This window comes from Anthonomus grandis, chromosome 2 (assembly GCF_022605725.1).
Source record: "Anthonomus grandis grandis chromosome 2, icAntGran1.3, whole genome shotgun sequence".
Lineage (NCBI taxonomy): Eukaryota > Metazoa > Arthropoda > Insecta > Coleoptera > Curculionidae > Anthonomus > Anthonomus grandis.
Window position 1 is genome coordinate 16731038 of NC_065547.1, and position 25589 is coordinate 16756626.

The window sequence follows — 25589 nt, forward strand, 5'->3', positions numbered from 1 at the left end:
TAAAATCATACGTAAGAGCTTTTTTGTCATTTAGGAATCTCTATTATACCGTTTTTGTGTACTTCCAAAGTACCTCCGGAATATGAACGTATTTCAGATGAGCCAAATCCCTGGCACATCTTTGAGCGTTCATCCCTTCATTGACGAAGTCCAGTTCCTGTTTTAGGGCTTCTACGAAATCGTTTAGGATCCAGGTGAAATCCACTTTGGGGTGTAACCAGGCTCCTATATTCAGCAATATATTGATTGTCATTACGTCGCTGTGTAAGCGATTTCGTAAATCGTTGTATTGGACTTTTACTGCTACTTTTTGGCCGTCTTTGGTGGTTGCTTGGAAAACCTACGATAAAAAGTTTCGCTGTAATAAAGAGAATTTATTTCTCTAAACTTTCATATTAGAATAGAGTTGGAGGCAATTTTGTGAACCAAGAGTCACTAAGTTTAAAGGAAATTTTGTTCGTAACTTGGAAGTCACTAAAATATATTCATATTTTTTTTAAATTAGTATATAGAGCTCCTGAGGATAGAAACGTTATTCTAGGTTCTGTCCTGGGACAGTTTTGGTTGGAGCATTTTTTTCATTAAATATAAATTTCCATTTACGTTCATATAATTAAACACGTACATTTTCTATGAGTCTGCAATAAAATAACTTATAAATAGTTTCGTAAATATAAAAAGTGGCAATTGTATCTATTTATTCTATTGTATCTTATTTTAAAATAAAAAAAATGAAAATAAGTTTATTTAAAAAAAATTGTTTACAAAAACCATTTTATTTCACAATAAACAAAGTTTGTGTGTGTACTTATTCTATTTGAACTGAGGTCGTAAAATATTATAAATTTTTGGTGCAACAAATAGCAGACTTTTCTGTACAGAGGTATAAAATACTATAATAATATAATAATTTAAGTGGTGGCAATCATATTATTATCAACAAATCTAGTTGAGAAATGGTTATTTAGAGTAGTCTGAGGTCAATTATTATTACAAAAGAGCTTAAAAATGGTTTTAATGTAAAAGGTTGAAAAATCTGCATAACGTTAGCTTCCGCAATTAAATTTTCTGTGGGAGAATGCTTATTTTTAAATAAGTTTTAATATAATGCTAATATGCTTGAATATCCTGAACCCCATAGTTTAATACTAATTCAACAAGAGCTTTATATATATTTATATTAATGATACTATGTTTATGCATTTTTGTCCTTAAAAGGTAAAATTTGTACAGCAGCTTTCTCAACTTTACACCAATATAATAGAAATGGGTTTCCCACTTTATATGCTTATCAAAAAATGCTCCCAAATATTTATTGCTACTAACATCCTTAATATTGTTACAATCACAATTCTGATGGTTATTACATCTATACAGGGTGTTCCAGAACCATGGGATCAAACTTCTAGGGTAGAATCAGTAGAATCCATTTGAGTATAGGAACCCATGTCCGGAAATGTGTCACTACGCCACTACGGCCCTAAGACGCGTTTAAATTTAGAAAAAATATTAATTACCTAAATAGAATCTGATGCATTTATTTTTACCTTTTGTATATAGTACCATCACAACAATTGGTCAAAATGTCTTCCTCCAACCTCAATCCACCGATTTAAATGCCGCACATGATTTCGGCGGACTACACTAAAAATTTGATCCTCGTTTTGAATTATTTCAAATGCTGCTGTAATTCGTCCAATTAGGTCTAGCTCTGATTCTACTGGAGTTTCGTAGACTAAAGACTTTGCATGTCCCCACAATAAAAAATCGAACGATGTTAAATCGGGTGACCTAGGAGGCCAAGAAACTGCTCCACCTCTGGCAACCCAACAGTGCCCAAACCGCTGAGCCAAATACTCGCGTACTCGTACAGCAAAGTGAGCCGGCGCTCCATTATGCTGAAATCACATTTGCTGTTTAACGTTTAGTGGAACATTTTCAAGGAGTTCTGGGAGAACTTCCTCCAAGAAACGCAGATAAATAGGTCCTGTTAACCGTTCCGGTAGAAGGTATGGCCCAATTAAATAATCATCAACAATGCCTGCCCATACGTTGACAAACCAACGATTCTGATGTTTTCTTGGAAAAATTGCATCAGGATTTTCTTCGTCACAAACATGGCTATTACTACTATTAAAAATACCGTCTCTTGTGAAAGAGGCTTCATCGGTCCACAAAACATATCGTAAAAAATTTGGTTGTGCAATGATGTGATCCAGAAGCCATCGACAAAATTGAACTCTAGGATGATAATCGGCTGCAGTCATACCTTGAACTTTCTGGAAGGATGGAGTTGTTGCTCGTGTAGTACCCGCCAGACAGAAGCGTTACTCGTATTCATATTCTTAGCGACGTCACGTGTGCTATTTGATGGTTCATCGGCAACTCGCTGAAGCACCTCTTCTTCAAATTCGACCGTTCTTACGGTTTGAGCAACACCAGTATCATGCATCTTGGTCTTAAACATGCCTGTCTCAGCGAGCCGCCGATGAACCGCAATAAACTTTTTGTATCCAGGATGCTGTCTCGTTCGGAATAACGTTCATGATACAACCGCGATGCTGTGCATATCCGCCAATTCTTGATTGGTAAAGTTTTCCATTAGCAATAAATGTTTAAAAAATTGTAAGCTATAAAATTTTTAAACATGTTGATTTTAAAGAATTGTTGTTATGGTATCATGTACAAAAGGTAAAAATAAATTCAGCAGATCCTATTTAGGTAATTCATGTTTTTTATAAATTTTAACGTGTCTTAGGGCCGTAGTGGCGTAGTGACGCATTTCCGGACATGGGTTCCTATATTCCAATGGATTCTTCTGTTGCACTAAACAACCCCCAGAAGTTTGATCCCATAGTTCTGAAACACCCTGTATTTATGTTTTTTAATTGTTACAATTTTAGGTGATGTAGCTTCAGTCATTGAAAAGCAAATAAAGTGGGATTTTTCTGTATTCAAGAAAAGTAGGCTAACATCAAACCTTACCACTGGCATAATAATTTCTGCCCTTTTGTAAGTTTCAGTTCATGCGTTCTCACAAACAGCGATCGCCGTGTCACCAGCATAGCAGATGGCATTATTATCGCTCAACAATGAAAACATCAAATCAATATACAACACAAAAAGCCTGGACCCAATACTGTCCCCTGTGGCACATCATAGGTCACCGGAACTGATTGACTTAAGGCTTTATTTAATAATAATAAATGTCTTATATTTCGAAAAATTTACAATATTTTGTACAAATTTAATCATGTATCAAAGTAATTACCCGAAAAGTAGGCGTAGTCTAGCTAAAGGCAGCTACTCTACAGAACCCCATTTGTCCGTCTGACTAAAACTAAATAGTAATAAAAAAAAACAACAAAAAATTAATATAGAAAATACATAATCCAAAAGAATCAATATAGATATTGCTTAAACTTCAGTTTAAAGGATTTTTCACTAAGTATTGTTAATTCAATAGGCAATGAGTTGTTTAGCTTTATGGCATTAAAAGTAAATGAGCGCTGAAACATAGCAGTCGGATGATGAGGCATTGTTATCCTACTGGACATCTGATATCTCTGGCGTGAATATTGAAGCGTGTTATAAATTTAGATTTAGAGGCTAGTGGAAATGGCGGGTTTAATAGAATCCTGAACAAAAAGTTACCCATATGCAACTCCCTATGCCTGTTCATCCTCAACCAGTTAAGTTTTTTAAAAGTATGAGAAATGTGATCATATTTTCGTAATCCAAATACTATACATGAGCAGGTATTTTGTATTTTTTGTATTCAATTTTTGTGAATGAAGTCTAAGCACGGACCATAAATAAAATCACAATAATGGAAATTGGAACTTTAATATGACGATTATTGTATAAAATTTTCAATGATAAAATAAACACCCAAATTCTTTATACTATCAATCTTAGTAAGAGACACACCATCCAGATTAATATCCATATTGATTTTAAAAAAATCTTCTTTAGGGCCAAATATCATAACATTAAATTTCAAAGGGTTAAATTTAAGGTTATGTTCAAAGAAGAGTTGCTTAAGACGATTTATATTCTGATTCAATAAATAAGGTTCATTTAAATGGTCCTGATGCTGAAAATGAATATAAACTTGAATGTCATCTGCAAAAGCTTGTAATTTGCAATATTTTAAAGACTTAAGTATATCAGAAGTGTAAATAATAAACAACAAGGGCCCCAGAATAGAACCTTGAGCCACTCCAGATAAGATTTTAACCTTATCAGAAAAATAATTATTTGAAAATATTATCTAATGAGCTCGACCAAGTGATTCAGAAATCCATAATATTTAAGTTTTGCTAATAATAGGTCATTGATCGTATCGAATGCTTTCGAAAAGTCTAAAAGAACAAGTGCCGTTGATAATTTCTTATCTATTGAGGCCATTATGTCTCCAGTACTTAAGTTTTTTCTTAAGCCACATTGTTTTCCTGGAATAATTTAATTTATATTAAAATATGCCATCAACTGGCGATATCAACAAACCCTTTCAAAAACTTTTGATAAAACTGGCAAAATACGTATTACTCTCAGGTCACTAAAGTTCTGTGGATTTTTTACTTTTGGTAAGGGTTTACCTATCGAGATTTTCGACTGATTGGGAAAATAATTCTGTTTTATATAGGAATTAATTAATTACGTTAGTGATAAAAACATCCAAAAATGGTACGTGAAGCATTGGTACCAATACTATGAATTATTTTATTAATTTCAGTAACAGAAGTTAAACTAAAAGAAAATTAAATTGCATTATTAAAAATATTTTTCTCATGGAAGCCTTTTTTAAAAGAAAAATCCAATTGCAATTATTTTGCAAAAAATCCCTAAAAAATTTGATTATATCATTAGGATCAATTAAATTATTTGGAACGTTTAAGTCCTCTTTTGGACACACATTAAAAGATCTTAGCGTCTTCTAAGTTTTTTTCAAGACTTGTATTTATTTAACTTGAATTTATTTTAACTCTTTGATTGCGGTTCTCTAGATACCTTTAATTTCAAGTCTTTCCAGCAATATATGGTGTGACACAGTGTCAAAGGCCTTGGCCAAGTCGAGGAAAATAACCATGCATTTCTTCCTTAAATTAAAGCTATTAAATATTGTATTAAACGGGGTTATTAATGCATCCTCAGTGCTACAGTTTTGAAAAAAAAAGTTTAGAAACAAACTGTATGCTCTTTCATTAATTGTAGACTGCTTCAGCTCCTATATGGCTTGGATTCCTTATATTTTAAGGATAAGTCTCTTCAATTAATAAAAACCCTAAAATTGATAATGAAGATGTAGGAATCTCGTAAATTAATTCTCGTCTATAGCTCATGTCCCTTACAATTTATTTTTATGCTGTAAGCCTTTAATGGTCAATATTTACGACAAATAAAACGTATCTCATTAAAGGGATTTCTACTAATAATGCCACTCGATTAGATTGATTGCCTTTAAAGTAATTGTAGTAGTCCTGGGAACTCTGTAATTATCCAAAGTTATAAGAAACTAGTTTTTAATATCCGGTAAGAGCCACATGTCTTGCAAGGTCCTAGACTTGCTTATGTCTGAGTACTTAATAACAGTAATGTGCTAACTTCAATTGCGCCATCTAATATCTCAGAACTCGTATTACCCATAACGCGCTACACGTATTATTATGATTTAACGATTTACCAAACAGACAAGAAAGTCCTATTAAATATCTAGCGGCGAATGTGACAAAATCCATTTCAGTCAGTCCTGGATCCCGCATCGAGATATAATAAATTGAATAATACGGATGTTGAAAGTATATGAAAGTGGAATAAAGTTCTTTAATAATTTTTGAACTTTAATCTACATAGTAGTAGAAGTAGTAAGGGTGAGGAAGCTAGAGCTCGGCAAGTAGGCCCAAGAATCTCTTTTTATCAACCCCAGAATGACCCACTCCTACACCACCCCTAATGCAAGGTCTTCGACCCGTCCTCTTAATAACGACTTTATTACCTTTTATAATTCAATACTTGAATTAGAAAAGGTATCTTCAATTGAAGTAGTGTAAGGCATTTTTTTACTACCTGGCAGCTTTCTGTGTTAATGTACAACTGCCTCGGATAAATAGAATCATATATACTTCTTCCAGGCAATTACGAAAATTGAGAGAAGAACAAGCTATTGTTGCAGAATTTACAGTTCTTCGTAGACGGTTCAAGCAAGAGCAAACATGTTTTATTAACTATTTGGTCATCATTCGTATTGTTTATCTTTGTCCCATTCAGGTTCCAGCCATTTGCAACAAACCAGCTGTTCATCTCCAACACATTTCTCTCAATATCTAGTGGTGTTTATTAATTTACTAATGGCACTTTGCCATATCCAATTTCACGACGCAATCGAAAGTTTTGGATAGATCACAGAAAGTAGTCTGCAACTATGATTGAGGCTGAGGATGGATTTGAGGATTAAAACGTGATTTTAGGTTAAGGAAGTTAGAGCAGTTTTGGTTGAAGCATTTTTGTCGGTAATTTTCTTATTAAACATTTTCTATTTTTAAAAATATTTTCTCGAAATAATAAGAATATGCTTAAAAGGGTTTTAGTCAAAGAAAGTATTTCTCCCAAGTATTTCTCGCTCAACATTTTCATACCAAAACGTTTTTCTGTACCTCAAGAACTTTCAAGTTAGTGGCAATTTTGTCAACCAAGGTCCAAGAGTCACTAAGTTTGTGGTTTTGAAACGAATATTACATCAAGATTTTTATACTTTAGTGGACATTTTTGGGCACAACTTGGGAGCAACTTGAAATATTGTCTTATTTTTTTCACACTTATGTAAGGAAGCTTCGTAGGGAGGATTTGCGGGTAGAAACGTGATTTTGGGTTAAGGATTAGGCAAGTTAATGCTGTATTGATCAATCATAAAAACGAACATCACTAAGTTATCTATACATATCTACTTTCAAGGTTTATATAGCCTGTTATAGTGACCAGTGTCATTTGTTAAATAAAGTACCACTGTAAACCCAAGAGTATTTTTGTTCTTTGATGGGTTATTCTAGAAAAATTATAGGAATATTCGAGTTAGAAACTTTATTCTTAGACGTTCTTCCAATATTAAAAGGCTAATTTACTTGAAAAAAAAATGTAGTCGGTTGCAGTGAATTAAAAAATATCATATTTCTTTCTATAAGAAAAAAACATTTTTTCTTCTTGGATTTCACAAATTAAATATAAACTATTCTCATTTTAAGAATGTTCTCTAAAAAGCGAAAAAAAAAATGTTCTAATTATATTCTGTTGTACTTCTGGCTCATGCCATTGTTTTTAAAATAGTCTTGGTGTGTTTTTTAAATAGTATATTCCAAATATATTCAATTTTTGTACAGTTTTTCTGTCAGTATATTATCAGATTACCTTTAATATTACTATAAGGATACCAAACTAAACTAGTTGTTATAAAATGTTCCTAGAACATAATTAGAATTGATTTTTATTTTTTGGCATTTTTTTTACTTAAAGACATGTTGCAACAGAAGAATAGAATGTACATAAATATTCACAAAATAAAACGGAAAAAATTATTTTTAATCTCTGGAAACATAAACATTCTAAAATCTCAAATGAAATAAAATGAAAGAAAGCCTAAAAGAAAAAATATTAAAATTCCTGGAATTGTATGAAAAATTGCCTGGAAAACATACAAAATGACTCGAAATACCCTGGATTTGATGACTTTAATTTTAAGGGGTGATTCCTTATCATTTTTTAAGTAAAAAGGTTCATATAAACATATGTCCGGTAATGCTTCGTTTTCGAGATACAGGGTGTTAAACATTTTTTTTTTAATCGATTTTTTATTAATATCTCATAAACGCATTTTCCGAATTTATTGAAATCTTTACATTTTGTTAGTCACTTTATAAGGTACCTTTTGGAATTCTCACATCTGGCCTAGAAATGTCAGGGGCGTGCCCACGGGCTAAGTCGGATGATTTTTTTGTAAAAAAAATATCGCCCGGTACATTTTTTGTAAGTATGATATTTCTTTTAAATAAAGCATCTAAAAATGAAACTTTTTTGTCTCTTAATTTTTTTTCGTCTCTTGCTTCGTTTAGAAATAAATTTTAAAAACCATATTTTAGCATGGCCTCCATAAAAAAAAAAAAACCTAAAATGCTTCAAAATTGATTTTATTGGGAATACTACATATTTATGCAGGTATGTATAAAAATTTCTCTGATAAGAACATTCCTATTTACCAGATACTGGGTACTGTTAGTTGAATGTGTTTTACTGTGCAGATAACTATGAATAACGCCGAATTAGCTCAAATGCATTTCATTTATGGCCTTGCAGATGGAAATGGTGCAGAAGCCCGTCGAATTTATCATGAACGCTTTCCCGATAGACCAATTCCAGCAGAAAGAACTTTCATAAGACTCCATGCCCGTCTGTGTGAGACTGGATCTGTCAATGCTCATGCTGAGCGCGTTGGTAGACCGAGGGTAATAATGAAGCCACAACTAGAGGAAGCAATTCTGCAAGCAGTGGAAGACGATCCGTCAACTAGCACGCGAAGATTACCGTTACAGTTTAACATCATAACATCAGCCACGAAAGTGTTTGGAGGGTTTTGCGCACAAATTTACTTTATCCATTCCACATTTAGCTGGTGCAAGCACTGTTGCCAACAGATTTTCCTGCACGATTAGAGTTTTGCCAGTGGTTTCTTTAAATAACTGCCCAGAATCCAAATTTTACAGCTAAAATTCTTTTCACAGATGAGGCCTGTTTTTCACGGGAAGCCATCAGAAACTTCCACAATAACCATCTTTGGGACTTTGAAAATCCCCATGCCATTGGAGAAGGTGGATTTCAACAGCAGTTTTCCGTGAATGTTTGGGCCGGAATTATCGGTGATCATCTTATCGGACCGCAGGCTGAATGGTGATACTTACAGACAATTTTTAGAAGAAATATTGCCAGATTTATTAGAAGACTTACCACTAGCAACAAGAAATACCATGTGGTTTATGCACGACGGTGCACCTGCTCATTTTAGTCTTGTCGCTCGAAACTATCTAAATGATACTTTTGCTCAGCAATGGATAGATCGGGGGGGGGGGGGGGGACCTCAGCTATGGCCAGCACGATCTCCAGACCTGAATCCTCTGGACTATTTCTTTTGGGGATATCTGAAATCGCTTGTTTATGCGACGCCAGTTGTGGATGAAAACAATTTGAGAAACCGGCTTGTAAACTCTTCTAATGTCATACGCAACACACCAGGAATTTTCGAACGTGTGCGCTAGTTGATGGGAAGAAGATTGCGTGCTTGTATTGACAGTCGTGGTTCTCATTTCGAGCATTTGATTTAATAAAATTTTGATAATATTTAAAACTAAAGTAAGTTTTTATTATTTTTCACAAAAATTAAGCGATCGTATTTTTAATTGCTTAAATTTGTACAAATATCTCGCACAAAAAAAATGGTGGCGTACACAAACAACAAATAAATTTTAAATAGGTAACCATTTGCGACGCTTTGCCATTGCATTAAAATTTAAACATCAAAAATAGCATCTTATTAATTTTTGTTTTCGGTCAAATATGCGTTTTGCAAAAAAAATTATTTAAGGTTTTTTCTTAGTTGTTAAATAATAAACATGCTGGTAATTTGACAGTTAATTTTAAAGCATTTTATTTTTTTTATGGAGGCCCGAGACGTGCTGAGATATGATTTTTAATTATTTATTTCTAAACGAAACAAAAAATTCTAATGTTATACGCAAAAAATTTAAGAGACAAAAAAGTTTCATTTTTAAATGCTTTATTTAAAAAAATATCATACTTACAAAAAATGTACCGGGCGATATTTTTTTTACAAGAAAATCATCCGACTTAGCCCGTGGGCACGCCCCTGACATTTCTAGGCCAGATGTGAGAATTCCAAAAGGTACCTTATAAAGTGACAAAATGTAAAGATTTCAACAAATTCGGTAAATGCGTTTATGAGATATTAATAAAAAATCGATTTAAAAAAAAAGTTTAACACCCTGTGTCTCGAAAACGAAGCATTTCCGGACATATGTTTATATGAACTTTTTTACTTAAAATATGACAAGGAATCACCCCTTAAAATTAAAGTCATCACTTATGTTACACCCTGTATGTTATGCCTGCTGTACACATAAGTCACGTGAAAAGTTAATTCACTTATCTTAAATTAAAATCGTTAATAGATAAAAGTAGTGTTAAAGCGTAATTTGGTATCTAAAGTCTCATTACAATGAATGAAAAAAAGAAATACCAGTCGAAACAACGCGTAAAACCAAGTTTTAATCTCGAAGACAAGGTCAGGATGCTCGAGAAGGACATGATGGCGAATGCAAACGAGCTGACAAATTTTATTACTTCAAGAAACTTTGAAACTTCTTTATCTCAACAGGACACGTATAACGAAGTACTTTTACTTAGAATAACCAATTTTCAGGAGTCTAGACAAAACATAATAACAAACTTAAGTCCTACGAAACTAGGCGGCATGATCAGCAACAAAAATGCAATTGATTTTCTGTTATTTTAGTGACCCAGTTTAATTGTTTTGAGTTTTATGAGTTGTGTTAGATGTCTTGTTGCTTGCACACCATGACTTCGATATCCTCAAAAACTAAACACTTAATGGAATGATCAAAACATACACCAATGTTCTATTTCATACTGTCTAACGCCCTAGAGAAGCTCTCATATAGGCCGAAACGTTAGTAATAAATAAAAAAAGATTTAAACGGCTTGTATTATACTTGACCCCACATCCAACTCAATCCTTAAAACTCAAAAATGCAATGGCATTATGATCAGTGGTTTAGCCGAGAAAATCGACGACAATCCAGAAAATTAAAAAAAACAAATGATGGACATTATAAAAAATAAATTAGCTTTGTCTATATCTGAAAATGATAATTATTGTTATCGGTTAAATGCGAAAACCGAAGGTCGCCGAAATCCTTGATCTACCGCAGTATTGTTTGTAAACAAATGGAAACGGGACAGTATCTTTGTTAAAAAGAAGGTAATAAGGAAGTAGTGTCGTTTTCACAGAAATGTTAATAAAGGAAAACAGAATCTATACAAATTACTGTGCGAAAAATACGGTGTTAGAACTGTTAATCGTGGAATCGTGAAATTTTTGTTAGCAAAAATGGTACAAAAATAGATTAAAAATCGCATTGATGTATAAAAGAAATACCCAGCTGTAAGTGCAATATTTGTTATCAAAACAAGAATCCCTACATAATATCTGTAGTTAAGTTAGGTTTTTTTTAATAGTTGATAAGTAGTCTATTTCTCTGAACATTCATTTTCTTAGCATTGTAAGTCATTTTTTTTTAATGAGATTTTTACATTAAAAAAAGAAATTCACGTGCGACAACTGATATTAAATAATTATTTGATGCTCCGTAGGTACATTTTTCTTTTAACAAGAAATTAAAAAAAAGAGTGATTTGCTTAAAATTTTTTCAGTGCAATAATGTATTAAAAATGCGTCTTAAAAAATATGTTTTGGTCTTTGTTTAGCAAAAAATAATATAGCCAATTTATTACCAATATTCGAAAGCATTTTTTGCGTATGTGATTACAGAGTGGATCTTAAAAATCAAAATTTCTTAAGAGTCATACTTACTAAAAATAAAACAAGCATAGGGGTTATCTCCCATTATAGATCCCCTTCCCTTAAAGAAGAAGATTATATTCTTTCGTGGGTTTGCTAGGTCAGGCTAATTATGCTTCTTGTGATATTGAGCTTTTTGTGGAATTGGACATTAACATAAATTTATTGAATATTTAGTCTTCTATTGTTAATGAATATGTAAGTTGTCTTAATAGCTTTGGTTATATCTCTAAAATTGATAGGGCTACTAGTGTTGATACTATCACAGATACCTAGTATGTGGTATGAAGTTTCCTCCCCTGTACCGCAATTCGGACACTGAGTCTTCTCTTATACCAAGCAGGTGTGGATGCCTGTTTAGACTGTTGTGCCCGGTCAGGATTACCACCAAGTCTTTGAAACTTTGTCGGGTCTTTGTTAGCAGTCGCCTTGCTTTAGAGCCGTCATGGTCTGGTATCATTTCCTTGGCCTGCCTACATCATTCTGCCCAAAAGTGCCTGGGAGATTTGTTTTCTGCTAAGACCGAGGCAAGGTTCGGGGCCTACGAAGGGGTTAACGGAACCTTGTCTTGCAAGTTCGTCGGCCTGCTCATTGCCCTTAACACCTTGGTGTCCTGGGACCCACCTCAGTCTCACTTCCTTGTGTGCTGCAAGCCTTTCCAATGCGTCTCTGCATTCCTGGACTAGCGCTGAGCTGGCCCTGGGTTTCTGAATCGCCTTATGGGCAGCTTGACTATCGGAGTAGATGCAAATCCCTCCGTTACCTTCCAATGCCTCTCGTTTGTTCGCTACTTCGAGTAAAGCAAACACCTCGGCTTGGAAAACTGTGGTATATTTCCCTAGCGGGAAGGATTCCCCTGTATTCGTTTCCATCCTGTACACTCCGGCTCCGGCTGAATTGGTGCTTTTCCATGATCCATCTGTGTATCAGGCCTGGAAACCACTTGGCCCTTTAATTTGGTTCGCCGACCATTCTTCTCTTGTCGGGATTTCGACTTAAAACGCCTTCTTTAACCTCAGTTTCTGTAGTGCATTGTTAGTGTGTAGTGTTAAGTCACTTTCTGTAGTGCATCTGGATGTCAGAATTGGTATGTTCTTACACATTCTGAGAGCAATCGTCATATGGCTTTGTCCTAAGTGAACATTTCGCCACCTTCCGCTATCTCTCATCCTCTTATACGCCGCCATGGCCTCCATGGGTCCGATAGCCCAAGAAGAATATTTAGCCATGCCGCAGGTGTTGTTCTCATAGCTCCAGTAATTCCCAAGCAGACCAGTCTTTGCAGTCTGGTCAGCTTTTGGGCGTTGGTGACCTCTAATACGGCTGGCCACCATACCACGGATCCGTACGAGATCCTCGGTCGTATGATTGTGGTATAAAGCCACTGGAGAACGTGGGGTTTAAGACCCCGTCTTGTACCTATTGTTCGCCGTAATTGCCATATTAGGACCGTTGCCTTATTTATTGCCTGCTCTACGTGAGTTTTAAACGTGAGCTTGCTGTCTAAAATGATTCCCAAGTATTTGACCTGCTGTCTCAAAGTTAAGCGAGTCTGATACATAATGGGAGGTTTAAAGCCTGTCAAATTCCGCCTCTTAGTAAAGAGAATGAGCTCGGTCTTTTCGGAGTTGACCAACAGAAAGAGGTAGCTAATGAACTTAATATGTATTTTAGTTCTGTTGGTTCTAAGCTAGCCAATAAGATACATAAGCCTAATATGTAAGGTGTGATCGGGGAGCAACAAAGGGTATTTCCATCCATGTTTCTGTCCCCTGTCACCAAAAATGAAATTGTTAATGCTGTTGCAACTTTGAAAGCAAAATGTTCTCCAGATGACTTTGGCGTTTCCAAACCAGTTTGTGAAATCAAATATAGAAAATTTGATTATGCCCTTGGTACATATTGTGAATTTGATATTTACCAATGGCGTTTTTCCTACTATATTTAAAAGAGCGGTAATTGTTCCTTTGCATAAAGGTGGAGCAAAGTAATCCAGAAATGTATAAAAAACGGTTATGCAGTTTTTTAAAAGCTAATAGGGTCTTGTCAGAATCACAGTATGGATTCACTGAGGGTGTAGGTTCAGATGATGCGTTGAATGAAGCCTGCACTTTTATTACAGACTGTTTTAATAACCGTTGGAAGCGTCTGGTTTTTTTTTGGATATTAACAAGGCGTTTGACACTGGATCATCACATCCTACTAAATAAATTATATAATACCGGTATTAGGGGAATTATACTTGACCTATTTATGTCATATCTTACAAACAGATCTCAAAAAGTAAATCAGAAATCAGTTTCAAGTTCTTATGTAAGTGTGGGTTGTCGTTTTCCACAGGCTACAGTGCTTGGCTCAAAACTCTTCTTAATCTACATTAACGATCTTCCACATGTAGTTCCGAAAGTAAAAGTGGTATGTTTCGCCGATGACACAGTTCTGTTATGTAAAGGGGATTGTTGGAATGAAGCTTTTTTAAAGGCTGAACGTGCAATGTGTAGTGTTCAAACATGGATGGATATTAACTCACTGACAGCAAATGTCAAAAAAATTAACTTTATGTATTTTTCAATGAATATCGTGGGATTACCAACCAATTATGTTCTTAGGATTCATACTCCAGATTGTAAAATGAATATTGACTGTACTTGTTCTGGCAGCATCAAATCAACAAACAAAATTAAATACTTTTCCCTCCAACCTTTTATTTGAACAATCTGGAATATTTACTGTTACCCAACTTTATATTAAAAATGTACTTAGATTCTCAATTTGTAGTAACCTTTTTATACATTTTATTAGTCATAATGTTAATATTAGAGCAAATACACATCAACATCTTATAATACCCATCCCCCATTTTAGTGTAACTCGAAAATTTCTAACATATATAGCTCCCAAATTATTAAATATGTTGCCGGAGCAATTTAAAAACAAAAAATATTATACTGTAAAGAAAAAATTGTACTCATGGATTAAAGATAACATAAATTCCATCAAGCATGCCATTAACTTCCATTAAATTATAGCTAATTAGCATTTAGTCAATTTAATATTTCTAAAGTTCTAATTTTTAATAACTTGTTTCAGCATTTGAAAATCTAAACCAAATTCCTTCCAATAACTATCATTCATTGAATAGCTTGTATACATACTTGAAACATATTATTTATGAATTTTCATTGAAAGAACATATTATTAAATAAGTTATATTCTTTCTACCTGAGCGATGCTGGCAGCAGCAATAGGATCGGTATCAAACGTCCCAAACAACTCTTCAGGACTCTGTCCAAAGTCTTCCTGGAACACTTGATAAAGTTCTTCTCTATCTCTGGACAGGCATTTATCCTGAAGTACTTTTAAGGTATCGATATACTCCCTGGGTAAAATGTGGCTCAAGGATACCAGTCCTTGGCCCAACTTTACGTAAGTACCGCCATTTTGTAGACAACCGTCTCTGATGCGTTCTGAGCATCTCTGGTGGATTCTGCTCATCATCACATCGTAGTTTGGGGCTGTTTCTGAGAGCCCCATCATCGAAAAGTAATAGTCTAAAGAGATCGTCACGCCCACTTTCATTGATCTAGAATTAAAACAGAATTGATTATGTGGGAATAAGTGTGGTGTTTTTATTTATTTATTATTTAAGTACAAGGCTCTCCTACAGATTAAGCAATCCAATAACAGGAAAGCACAAAATATCTTATGAATTTAAATACACGTAAGCGCTTTGCGAAACATTTTCATCAAACCTAACAAATATACCAAGTAATATAAACCTAACTAACTTATTTAATAGTAGCTCTTATAAACAATAAAGAAGTATATATACATATGAATATTGACAATAGGAAAAATAGGACAATATTTATCGTTCCTTGCGAAATTAGATAGAATTTCTTAAGTATCGCTTAAATGAAGCCATACTGGAGAAAAATATATCATTATTTTTCTTGAAAATTATTAAAACTACGGGCGCATCTGAACAATGGAGAGTTAGACAAATAGTTTGAAGAATATCTTGAGATGCTCAAGGTCGATCTATTATGCAAAATATAAGGACTGACATTGATATGTAAATTTTCCAGACAGAAAGGGCCGTCTATTAAATTATTAGTAATTTTATAAATCAAAATTGTTTCTACGGCTCTCTAAGAGCTTCATACCATAAAACTTTAAGTTATCATAGTAAGTGAAAAAATTTATTTGTCTATTAAAGCGGAAATTTACTATATTTACAAACTGGCGTTGTACCCTTTCAATCTGGTCAATATATTTGTGATACATCGGATTGCATATTCTATAGTAGGTTTAACGAATGCATTATATAATAATATTAATGATGATTGATTACTAAAACCCTTTGTAATTCGAGATATAAAACCGAGATTTTTTAGAGCTTTCTGAACAATGTTTTCTATATGAACGTCGAAGAGCAGTCTGGACGTTGACGTTGGATACGTCACACCCAAATCCTTAATAAATTCTACATACTTCAAGATAGTGCCCCCGAGATAGACATCACATTTGTTTTGTGTCTGAGATGGTTTTCTGCTAAAAAGTATAGAATGACATTTTTCTGGATTAATAAATAATTTATTTAAGGTACAGTACTTTTCAAAATTTGCAAGATCAGATTGCAGGGCACAACAATCTGATACCTTCTTAATTATGGTAATTTTAGGTCATCTGCATATGCAAGATATTTACAGATAGAGAAACATTGACCAATGTCATTTAAAAAGATTCAGAACAAAATCGGCCCCAAATGAGAACCTTGCGGTACTCCTGAAGTTACGGTTGTACAAGAAGACTACTCCATTTATGACAACGTACTGAGAGCGATTCGTTAGATAACTGTTAATGAGTTTGAGTAAGGCCCCGTGCACACCGAAGTTCTCCAACTTTACTAAAAGTGTAGGATGATGTACCTTATCAAGCGCCTTGGAAAAGTCGGTGTACACGGCACAAGTTTCCAGACCCCTATCCATACTTTCGTTTATACTCTGAATAAATGGTATTAAGTTGGTTATTAAGCCATGTTGGTTAACATCAATAGCTTCTTTGACCTTAAAGAATAATTGTTTTAACAGCAAAGATTCAAATTTTGATTGATTTTTTCTTCAGACTTAAATACTGGCACAATTTGAGCTGGATAAACATTGATTATACAAAATATGAAAAGGCTCGCACAAGCTAGGACAGGACTTAAAAAAAAATGAAGGAAATCCGTCTGGGCCAGGTCCCTTTTTAGGATCCATAGATATAAGTGCGGATTTAATGTCATTTATATCAATATTGTACAAAACAACTACAAAACATTCTTGACATTGAGTAGGCTTAATTAAAGTTGGTGTATCAGAAGGTTCAAATACTCCACTAAACTACTTAGAAAAAAGTTCACTAATGTCAACACAATTCCAAGTTTCCTGATCATTAAATTTCAGTGTTGGGAAAAAATGACCAGAAATATTTAACATCTTTGAAAATGTTTATTTCTGTTTTATAGATATAATCTTTGTAATCATTGCGTATATTAATCTTTACTGTTTTGCGTAAATTTAAAAAGTTGTCGTAATCAGATTGTCTTTGATACAGCTTCCAGATTTTATGTGCCTTTAATTTATTTTTAAATAGATTGATTGTGTGTTTAGAAAACCATAGAAGGTTTGATCTTAATTCTACGGATGTGGTTAGTAACAATGTTATCTAAAACAGTAAAACTGTATAAAAACATGTAAGGTTAATATTTATCTTTAGATGTAAATAATTTGTCCCAATGATTAAAAATAATAATTTCATTGATAGTGTCGTAATTGGCATTATTAAAATTTAACTTTGTATATGAATTACTAACAATGTTTTTTTCCGATATTAAATTAACATTTATTTCCAAAAACATGTCATGGCTATCTTCAGACACAAATGGATCCATACTTTTATTTACAATAACTTTTGTAGAATTAGACATAATAAGATCCAGAATCTTATCCCGAGCATTAAAGACGTGATTAAGTTGCTTTAGATTATTGAAGTAAAAAGCATCATAAAATGCTTTGCTGCAAGGATCAGTGGCGTTGATAGACAATAAATCCTTAACATTCGGTTTATGTGACCATATTAAATTAGGTAAATTAAAGTCACCCATTATTAAAAAATAACTATTAATATTAGTGCTATAATATTTTCTAGTTTAGATAGTTATTTACTGCCGCATGAGGTGGAATATAAACAGTGCATAAAAATAATTTTCTGCCCCCCTCTAAAGTAACACTCACCCATATGTCTTCGATTATTGTGTTAGAATTACACCACTTAGAGAGAAGTTTCGTGTGGTATATGTTACGAATCGCCAATAAGACACCACCACCATAACTTTTGCTACTAATGTTAGCGTTCCTATCAAGTCTAAAAACGTTATAGTTGTTAGGAAACAACTCCGAGTCCAAAACGTTGGGATTCAACCAATACTTTGTTGTGTTATTGAGATAGAGTCGTATAGACAGGAACAGGCAGACTGATAAAAGTCTACTGTAGCAGGCCTCTGGTGTTTTGGTAATAAACAAAAAATTGCTGCGACGAAGTCATTAAACAAAAAATTTGTAAGTTGCCACAAGAAATTACAAAAATACAAATAAGAAGATATGGTTTATAGTTATGCTAGCACGGAAGACAGAGTGTGCTCATTAATGATATTAATGGCTTTACTGTTCTCATCCCTCTTTCTGAAAACATTCGTTTCTTTCACCCAGCAGAATTTGAAGTTCGAATTTTTACAAAATTCTCTAGCTTTCTTGTGAAGTTGCTTATAGTAGGGCGAAAGGTGTTCGTTGACAAATATTTTTGGGCCTGTCTGTTAAGTCTGTTGCCTTTAACCCATGATTTCTTTTCAATTTAGCGGCATTAATAAATTCGTTTCTTTTAGCTACGGATGAAAATTTGACCCCTAGGTTTTTGGGTTAGGTTGAAGTATTTGTACCCTTAGCATATCTGGCAATCCTATGACACGATATTGTCATCTTGAATGTTACTCCCAATGAAAGAACCTAACTTCTTTACGAGAGTAAGGACGTTTTCCTGTTTCTTCTCAGGGATTCAAGATATTATTCGTATAGTGTATTTGACTCATATTTATTCGGGAAAAAGGTACATATTTAAATTAATGTAATTTAAATTTTGAATTAATTTCATAATTTATGTTACCAATATTTTATTAAGTCAAGATTTAAAATTATTATATTTACATATAAGTTTTAATAAATAAAGATGGAATTTGGCCAAGTTAGTATTTCGTTCATGAACTTATTATTTAAAATAAATTTTTATTTATTGAATTTTAGAGTTACAAGGTGTTTAACAAATAATGGTCACATGCAATTCATGGTAAATTTAAGAATTAAACAATCCATATTAAAAAAACACACATATATATATATATATTATATATATATATAACAAAAATTTTTAACAACTTAACAATTTTCTTGAGGTATCGGTCCTGATGAGGGCTATTGTTGAAATAAAATGCCTTTTAAGTTACCCCCAAGCTTTCGAAAATGTTTATTTCCTTTTTCAGGGCTGCAAATTCACAGAAAAAAATAATATATAATTACTTTTGTAGGTTTGCTTGTACAATGGAAATTGGTTATAAGTATACTTAAATTAAGTTAAATTTTAAGTTGACATTTAATTATGAAAGTCTACTATGAGGCCACATCCTTGTTGGTTTACTTAGATACAGAACTACATATTATTTAATTTCAAAGATTTTTAATTTAAACCAAAGCAAAAATGAACTAACTCCGTGTATATTATTGGCGAAATGGGACATGGAACGCTACAAAAAGTTCAAAAAATGATCGTGGCATACCGGAGTTATATGCCTAATAAGAAGTGCCTCTCCAGTGTAAACCTACCACTTTGCTTTATCTCATTGTTTCTGTTGCTGCACGTTATACTGTCAATTTGTATTTTAAGAAATAAAATTGTTTTTTAAAAAGTCTCCGTGTCGTTCAATGTTCGTATTTGGCGCAGTCGGTAGGATTGTGCCCTAGTCGTCAAAAAAATCCGGTTTACAAAATTTTCGTACCGTACGGAAATCGTGCCGAAAAACAAAGACTTGTAGGAGTGTTTTCCAACACTAATAGTGCAATCCAGAAGAACCAGCGACACCTGACACCTCTGTAGGCAGATTCAAGAGATCACGGGAAGAAGAAGTCACGCAGTAAGTGCCTTTTCCTTTCACCTCTATAAACCCTCTGTTTAAGGAATTTATAGGGATATTTAGGAATTTTCGCGAATTAAACGCATATAGATTTTATTTCCAGCACATTGAATGCATTGTTAGTTGATAGTTTCAGCGAATTGATCGTATTTAATTTTAATCTCAAGCGCATGGATCGCATTTAGTTTTAGAACATTTTATCATTCTTATGAACGATATAGAAGAACTGAGTACTTCACTCAGTGATTTATCTTTAATAGAAAAACTTATAGAAATTACTCCACCATCACTACCCCCAAAGTAAATTGGGATCTTTTCAGATCTAAATTAAGCAATATTAAGCCTTACGATGGTGATTGCAATAAGCCTAATAAATTTATTAGTAGGTGCGAAAGCTTTATTGATAGTTATAGGAATCTCAACGACGAGGAATTAAATAAACATATATTCGAATGTATCCAAGAAAAATTAATTAATAAAGCTGAAAGTTTAGTCGGTAACCGCGCCGAAATAACTGATTGGTTTACTTTACGTGATGCTTTAATACAATGCTTTTCAGACCGTAGAGATCTGGATTGTCTAACTCAAGAGTTAGTTAGAACCAGACCATACAAAAATGAACATTTGTTAAGTTTTGGTAATAGACTTCAACTTTTAAGAAGCGATATTGCTCAAAAAATAGGTAATGATTCTAGCTATAGTACTAATGAAAAACTATGCCACATTAAACATTATGGAAAAACTGCCCTAACACTTTTATTGCAGGCTGTACAGGCATTCAAAAAAATAATATGCATCTAAAAAGGCCCGCCAGTCTTGAAGACGCAATGGCCTATATTAAAGAGTTCGAAAATTTCGAAAGGCTTTATGGCAGTTTCGAAACAAATAAGTTTCAAAAATCTAGTCACAATGCTAATGTATATAATAATTTTAGGAATAGTAATCCCCCGAGTAACCCTCAGTCATATAACAGACAAAATTACAATAACTCGTTTAATTCACAACCCAATCAACAACAGTACTATCAAACACCACAGTTTCCTAATCAACATAACTCTTTCACACCACAAATGCAAACTTCCTAATTTCCAACTGGCCCTGTTAACATGCCACCCCCAAGGCAGTTACCACCCCAAAAATATTTCACAAACAGTCAAGTTTTTGGAAAACCAAAAAATGTCTTCAAACCCGGTCAAATAAATCCGCGGGATTTACCAAAACCAGAACCAATGTCCACCACTTCTAGAAATCCTTCTATGAGAAGTTTCAGACCACCCCCACAGTATGGAAATCGCAACTATTGCCAAACAAATCCAAATGTAAAACCCAACTTCACATTCCAGGAATTAAATCACCAATAATATACTGAATCCTCTCGAGAATATTACGATAATTATGAAGGCGCATATTGCACCAATTATGCTGATAATTGGGAAACAGATTATGCTCAAGACTATTTTGATGAAATTGATCAAATGTGGAATTAAAAAAACAAGGGAAAAATCCCCAACATTCAAATGAAATCTATAATACTGACTCTCTACATTTTCAAGACCTATCCATAACAGACCAAATAACATAGTAGAAATAAATATTTCTTCTTATAACTCGCTACCTTATCTTGTAGTTAGTTCCCCCAAAACAAAATTGTTGATCGACACTGGTAGTAGTAGATCAATACTAAAACCGTACATTGCAGAAAAATATTTCCTGTATATATAACTCTAAAAACATAATAAAGACAGCTGTAGGTAGCAAAAATACTCAGTATCAAGCTACAATCCCTTTACTGTCAGAATATGGAATCGACCATAAAATAAATTTTATACTTTTTGATTTCCATGATTATTTTGACGGAGTAATCGGGCTCACAGATTTACTGAAAACAAACCTAAACATTGACTTTAATAATCAAATACTTTGTAACAGCGAAACAACAATATTATTTAAATTTCGACGACCCGAGGACGTTAACATCACCTTATCTTTGAACCCTCACGAACGCACAGTAAAAAGTCTACCTGTTTCTGTATACGAAGGCGAAATATTAGTACCTTCGATGTACTTTGATCAGCTCTTTATCCCACTAGCTGTGCAAAAAATGGTCATGCAACCCTTGAAATAATAAACAATACTGATAAGATTATTAATGCAACTTTAAACAGACCAATTAATGTCGAATCTTTTGAATCAGACACTTTTGAATTTTTCTCATACGAATGTATTAAGCAAATTTCAAAAAATAAATATTTTCAAAATTCACCATGCAATAACGATATAAAAAATCTTATTCGTTCAAAGCATAAGAACTCTGAAGAATCCCTTGCTATAATTAATTTATGCACCGAATTCAAAGATATATTCTATAAACCAGGAGAAGAACTTTCCTTTACGAAGCAAGTAAAGCATGAAATAAAAACTAGCGACGAGGTCCCTGTACACACTAAGTCATAAAGATACCCCTATGTCCACAAGGATGATATAAAATCCCAAATAAATGATATGCTCGAGAAAGGAATAATCCGACCTTCTACTAGTCCATGGAGTTCCCCCTATATGGATTGTGCCTAAGAAATTGGACGCATTCAAACAACAAAAATGGCGTGTTGTCATTGACTACCGTAAAATCAATGAAAAGACAATAGACGACCGTTATCCAATCCCTAATATCACTGACATACTTGACAAACTAGGACGTTCACAATATTTTTCCAACCTTGATTTAGCCAGCGGGTTTCATCAGACTGAAATGGCACAGAATTCAATCCAAAAAACCGCTTTTTCTGTAGATAACGGGCACTACGAATATCTTAGGATGCCCTTCGGCCTTAAAAATGCCCCTAGTACTTTCCAACGCGTAATGGACGAAGTTCTAAAAGATCTTCAAAATAAAGTATGCATGGTATACATGGACGACATCATCATTTTCAGTACAACCCTCCAAGAGCATCTTCAAAACCTCAAACTTTTGTTTTCTAAATTAAGAGAAGCCAAATTAAAAATCCAAATCGATAAATGTGAGTTCCTCAGAAAAGAAGTTGAATTCCTAGGTCATGTTGTGACACCTCAAGGAATTTAACCTAACCCCAGAAAGATTTCAGCAATCCAAAACTTTCCAATCCCTCGAACTCCAAGAGAAATTAAACAATTTCTAGGCCTACTTGGGTATTACCGCAAGTTTATTAAAAACTTTGCAAAAATTACAAAACCCCTTACCCAATGCTTGAAGAAAAACGAAAAAGTAATCCACAATAAAGAATTTATCGATTGTTTAAAACTTTGCAAATCCCTTTTAATTTCAGAGCCGGTATTAGCCTACCCTGACTTTACAAAACCATTCGAACTTACAACAGATGCTTCGAATTACGCCATTGGTGCCATATTGTCTCAAAATGGACACCCAATTAGTTATGCTTCCCGCACTTTAAACCCAGCGGAAATAAATTACTCCACCATCGAGAAAGAGCTTTTAGCCATAGTCTTGTATATTGTTGGGTTGTAAATACTTTCGACCATATTTATTCGGTCACAAATTCACCATACTATGATCATAAATCACTAGTGTGGGTTTACTCCCTTAAAGAACCAAATAGTCGATTAGTTCGATGGCGCCTCAAACTCGAAGAGTTTGATTATTTCATTAAATATCAAAAGGGCAAACAAAACCAAGCTGCCGACGCTCTTTCAAGGAATCCAGAAACTAAAAAAACCCATAGATTTGAATGCCCTAGAGACCTCCTCTGTTGCAAATGAACATGGCGATATAGACGAAACAATAAATCGATTTTTACGAGCATCAAACGACCTACCTATACTTGACGACGATGAACTAGCATCCATCCTTGGCACTAAAAAGACGAGTAAAATAAAAATATTACAAGACATTCGAGTTTCACCAAGAGGAACTATTGAAGATTTGATCCAATCACGACAATTCTCCCCAATTCCCGAATTGGACAATTCAGACTTAGAGACTGTACATACATCTCTTGAAAACCCAATTTTTAATTTTCCACTTACTGAAAGAATACTCAACGGGTATAAAAACCAAGTTCTCCTTACCGAAGGTGATATAGAATCACTCAAATGCCAAATCTCACAGGTATTTCAAAATACCAGGATTCTAGTAGTCATCCCTAGAAATAACCTAATTCCCAATATAATTCGATTCTTAAAAGAATTTATTGAGCCAAAACCTTTATACGCATTCTATTTTCGAACGGAAACTCTAGCTCAAACCTTTACGAGAACCATACAAGAACTTTTTGTAAACTCCTCCTTTAAGTTTGTTCAAAGTACGATATTCCTAGAAGATATCGAAACTCAGGACGATCAGCAAGAAAAACTTAGACTCTATCACACTACTAAGACTTGCCATAGAGGAATTTCAGAAATGAAATGTGCTCTAACTGCTAGATTTTATTGGCCCAAAATGGTTGAAGATATCGAACAATATGTTAATCTTTGCGAGATATGTCAAAAGAATAAATATGACAGGAATCCACCCGCCATAAAATTCAATCTGACCCCTTCTACCTCGAAACCGTTCCAACAAATTCACATCGACTCGTTCAAAATCAATAACGAATCAAAAAAAAACTGTCAAAAGATTTACGATAAAATAGCAGAAAACAACCAAGCTATTAAAGAAAGGATCATGAAGAAATGAAATTCGTGAAGAACCCCCTAAATTCGATGTGTCTAAACCCGCTTATATTAGAACTAAATTACGAAGTAAAGCCCTTCCTAAATTCAGGAAGACTATAATAAAAGATCAGTCCTCGATAAAGTTAAAAACTAACTCGGGAACTTATCATAAAAACTTCGCACGAAAACCAAAAATTAAACAAAATCAATCTTTACAGGACAAAAATGGACCTGAAGATCTTTCCAATACTGACACTACTGATAACGCAGGTACTTCAACTGACACACAGCGACGACGTTAAACTAACCTCTATCAAAAACCCTATTCTTCCTATTTCATTAGGACCATCTAAGATAATTTACACTAAACACACCTTTCTCCATTTTATTGACACACACTTGCTAAAACAACAACTAAATAATATACAAGTATATTTTAACAAATTAAAGGCTCAAACCTCTAAAGGAAAATCGAATCATCCCTTAAATTTTATTGGCCTAACCCATGGCTTAATACTCAGAACCGAGTATTTAATTAATATTACTCAAAGTAAATTGTTAAATCTTGAACCCACAGGCAGGACTAAAAGAGGTCTGCTCAACATAGTAGGAAAAATAAGCAAATGGCTATTTGGCACCCTTGATGCCGACGATGAAAAATACTATACTGACGCGATAATAAGTTTGCAAAAAGATAAAGACAATTTAGTCAAGACGGTAAACTCGCAAATGTCATTGTCAAAGAAACTTATTGATAACTATAATTCCACAATATCTAGTCTTATAAATAATCAAATTAAGTTAGAAAAAGGGATCAACATGCTACAAATGTATATAGAAAATGAAATAAATAAAACGTATTATTATGAAAATGTAAATACGTTAATTATTCTGCTAGTTTTTGTACAATTTTATTAGTATTCTGTAGTTAAAGTTGATTCGTAGGGTTTCTTTAGGGTTCTACTTACGTTTGGTTTATTATTTTCATCTATAGTGTTTAGTTTTTAAGTAGTTCATCTTGTTTGAGAGCCCCATTTTGGCCCCAATTTAGGTTAT

At 33.7% G+C, this 25589-nt stretch overlaps 1 protein-coding gene across 2 annotated transcripts in view; it reads right to left on the reverse strand.

Moving 5' to 3' along the window:
* Positions 1-25589, reverse strand: part of LOC126750515 (uncharacterized aarF domain-containing protein kinase 5) — a 74572-nt gene that overhangs the window by 20098 nt on the left and 28885 nt on the right. For both annotated transcript variants that reach the window (XM_050460155.1, XM_050460156.1), the window contains 2 exons: positions 14885-15245; positions 50-340 (listed from right to left, as the gene is read on the reverse strand). In XM_050460155.1, coding sequence (XP_050316112.1) covers positions 50-340; positions 14885-15245 — 652 coding nt within the window. The remainder of the gene's footprint in view (positions 1-49; positions 341-14884; positions 15246-25589) is intronic.